The sequence below is a fragment of the Fonticula alba genome, assembly GCF_000388065.1.
Source record: "Fonticula alba strain ATCC 38817 unplaced genomic scaffold supercont2.3, whole genome shotgun sequence".
Lineage (NCBI taxonomy): Eukaryota > Rotosphaerida > Fonticulaceae > Fonticula > Fonticula alba.
The window spans coordinates 1924796-1928199 of NW_009242973.1; the positions used below are offsets into that span (position 1 = coordinate 1924796).

At 66.2% G+C, this 3404-nt stretch overlaps 1 protein-coding gene across 1 annotated transcript; it reads left to right on the top strand.

The window, feature by feature from the left end:
- The first annotated feature begins 498 nt into the window (after nt 1–498).
- On the top strand, nt 499–3203 carry H696_02195 (lysyl-tRNA synthetase). The gene is made up of 5 exons (XM_009496093.1): nt 499–1423; nt 1602–1764; nt 2106–2200; nt 2307–2798; nt 3012–3203. The coding sequence occupies exons 1-5, from the start codon at nt 548–550 to the stop codon at nt 3102–3104; spliced, it is 1719 nt and encodes a 572-aa protein (XP_009494368.1). The 5' UTR covers nt 499–547; the 3' UTR covers nt 3105–3203.
- The last annotated feature ends 201 nt before the right edge of the window (nt 3204–3404 follow it).

The window sequence follows — 3404 nt, forward strand, 5'->3', positions numbered from 1 at the left end:
CCCCCGGTCCTGCTCCGTGGGGCCTCCCTTTGCGACACCGCCCCACACGCGCGCGCGCCCCCTCCATGCCCCCGTCCGCCCCCGACAGCGCCGCCATTGTGCCTCGTGACTCGACGACGACCACCCTCGGAAGCGAGCACGAGACACAATGGCCGGAAGAATCGCTCGCGCATGCACGCCCGAGAGAGAGAGAGAGATTGAATCAAAAAAGAAAACAAGAGAAAACACGCGAGTATTCCGGGACGCATATACGCACCCATGCGCATCCCTGCGACTTCCCGGACTCGCCCGGACGACAGGGCCGCCTGCGTGTCCCTGCCGGATCCTCTGCCCGCGCCTCCGCCCGCGGTGATGCATCACCCCGCCTCCGGAGCACGGCCAGAGCATCCGGCGCAGGCGGCACGCGCACCACACCCAGGCCCCGGGGCTGAACCCTCGCGGGTGGCCACCCGCGCGGGGACCTCCCCCCCCCCCCCCCCCCCCCCCCCCCCGCCCCCCCTGCGCCCCACTCCCATCACGCTCACACCACCAAGGGGACACGTCAGCAATGTTCTCCGGCATCGCGGCCCGGCGGTGTGCGGCCCTCCGCCGACCGCTCGTCACCCTGGCGCGCGTGCCAGCCACCACGCGAGCCCTCAGCACCGCCACTCCTTCCATCACCCCGGCCGATGCCGAGGCCGGAGCCGACTCTTTCACCGTCTCGCGCATGGCCTTCCTGGCCCGGCTGCAGGAGGCCGGCATCCCGGCCTTCCCGCATTACCGCCGGCCGGCCGATGCCCTGGCCCTTCGGGCGGTGGTGGAGCATGTCCGCACGCATCAGACCCCCCCGGCGTCCAAGGAGGACGACCCGCTGCTCGGGTCGCTCCAGGCCTCGGTCGCCGGCCGGGTGGAGGGCATCCGGCAGTCTGGGCGCAATCTGGTCTTCGTGGATCTGGCAGCCGATGGCCACCAGCTGCAGGTGGTGGCCAACCGCCGCCAATTCGCCGCGCCCGACCCTGCCAGCCCTGGCCTGGACCCATTCACCGATCTGGTGCAGAATCTCACACGGGGGGATGTCGTGGAGTTTGCCGGGCACACGCGCTTTTCCCAATCCGGCGAGCCGAGTCTCTATGCCACCCAGGCCCGGCTGCTGGCCCCGTGCACGCTTCCCCTCCCGGCACCGGGGCCCGTGCGTTCGTCCCGTGCCGCCGGGGCTCGACATCTGGAGCTCATCCTGGATACCACGGCGCGCGAGCGTTTCCGCATCCGGTCGCGTGTGATTGCCACCCTCCGGCGTTTCCTCGAGGACCTGGACTTCCTGGAAGTCGAGACCCCGGTCCTGTCGGCCATCCCGGGCGGCGCCTCGGCCCGGCCCTTCCAAACCACCTCCAATGCCTTGGGCCGTGATCTGAGCATGCGCATTTCGCCGGAGTTGTATCTGAAGGTGTGTGTGTGTGTGTGTGTGTGTGTGTGGTGCCTGCTTGGCGTCGTGCCCTTTCCCGATGCCCTTTCCTTTGCTAACAACCCTTTCCCCCGGGGACCCCCATCTACCTCCCTTTTCCCCTTGCGAATGCCGATGCCTCGCCATCCCCCTCCCCCCTCCCCTGGACGGCCCTCGGAAGCGCCTGGTCATTGGTGGCTTTGAGCGGGTCTTCGAGATTGGCAAACAGTTCCGCAACGAGGGGATTGACCATGATCACAACCCGGAGTTCACCACCTGCGAGCTGTACCAGGCGTATGCCAACTGCGAGGACATGATGGATCTCACCGAGAACCTCTTCCGTGGTGCGTGCCCCTCCTGCTGCAAAAGTGAAGCACACAAGCAAGCACACACGCACGCGCCAAAGCATCCATACACACACATGCACACACACACACACACACACACACACACACACACACACACACACACACACACACGCGCGCGCACGCACACGCAAGCACGCACGCACACGCACACACGCACATACGCACATACGCACGCATATCTCCGCCCGCCTCGTCAGCTCGATCCAGGCCGCCTCCCCGTTCACCCCTCCCGCCTCCCGTTCCTCTTCTCATTCTCCTCATCTCTTCGCCACGCATTGACACTCCCTCCCCATGGGCTTTTGGCGGCCCCCCTTTAGAAATCATCCGCAAGATCAATGGCGACTCCCTTGTCCTGACCGTGGAGAACAAGCAGGGTCTCCTGGTCGAGGTGGACTTTGCCCCCCCCTTCCAGGTGCGTGCATGGCTGTCCTTGCAGACAACTTCTTCCCACCTGTCGTGTACTGACCCACCCTTCCCTCCCTCTCTCTCTCTCTCTCTCTCTCGCCCTCCCCACTCAGCGCATGTCGATCCCACACGAGCTGGAGATCCTCCTCGGCGCGCCGGTCCCGGATCTGTCGACCGATGTGGAGTTGGAGTTCTTTGTGGAGCGGGTGATCGATCGCCTTGGGCCCGGAGCCCTGCCACCGGCCCCGCTCACGGCCGCCCGGGTGGTGGACCATCTGGTGTCCGAGTATCTGGAGCCGCGCTGCGACCAGCCGACCTTCCTAACCGGCCACCCGGCGGCCCTGAGCCCGCTGGCCAAGGCGCACCCGGCGCTGGCGCACGCGTCCGATCGCTTTGAGCTTTTCGTGGCCCAGCGCGAGCTGGTCAACGCCTACTCCGAGCAGAATGACCCGAATGCCCAGTACCAGAGCTTCCACCAGCAGGCGGCCTCGCGTCTGGCTGGCGACGATGAGGCCCACGTGCCGGACCACGACTACTGCCAGGCCATGCGCTACGGCCTGCCGCCGACCGGTGGCTGGGGTCTAGGCGTAGACCGCCTGGTGATGGTGCGTGAACACGATCGAGCCCCTTTGCCTCTGGTTGCGCCTCCATGCGGCGGTGTCTCTGCTCGCTCGCTCGCTCGCACAGGGTGCTAGATCCCCCCTCCCCCCTCCCCCCCTCGTTCGATCGCCCTGTGCTGCCAGTAACACCCTTCCTCCCTTCTGCACTGATCGTCCATTGGTTTGGACCTCTCTCCTCGGCTGCCGTGTCCGGCTCAGATGCTCACTGGCAGCGCGCACATTCGTGATATCATCCTTTTCCCCGCGACGAAAAGTGCGAGTGCTTCCGTCTCCGTGCCGGACGAGAGCTAGCACGTGCAGTGACCCGATCCCGTGACATGTACCATTTTAGCATATACCCGCCATACTCGCCCTTCCCGGCCTGCCGCATTACCTAAATAGACTGGAAGGCCAAAAGCATAACCGCGGGCACCTGGCCCTGTTGCTGGCTCGCACACGCGCGTGCCGCGCAAGAGAGAGCAAGAGAGAGGGGGGGGGGGGTGTTACCCTCTTGGCCGTGTGCTGAGCTCTGTACCTCGCTGGCCTCCCGCCACTCCTCCCGGGTCGGGTCTCGCGCGTGTGCCTAGTCCCTATGCCTGGGGGAGAGGCGGG

What these genes read in the sequence shown, in the direction of transcription:
- H696_02195 (XM_009496093.1), top strand. Translation starts at nt 548, where the DNA reads ATGTTCTCCGGCATCGCGGCCCGGCGGTGTGCGGCCCTCCGCCGACCG. An exon ending in CGCCGGAGTTGTATCTGAAG is followed by an intron (nt 1,424 to 1,601) that starts GTGTGTGTGTGT and finishes GGCCCTCGGAAG; the next exon opens with CGCCTGGTCATTGGTGGCTT. An exon ending in ACTTTGCCCCCCCCTTCCAG is followed by an intron (nt 2,201 to 2,306) that starts GTGCGTGCATGG and finishes CTCCCCACTCAG; the next exon opens with CGCATGTCGATCCCACACGA.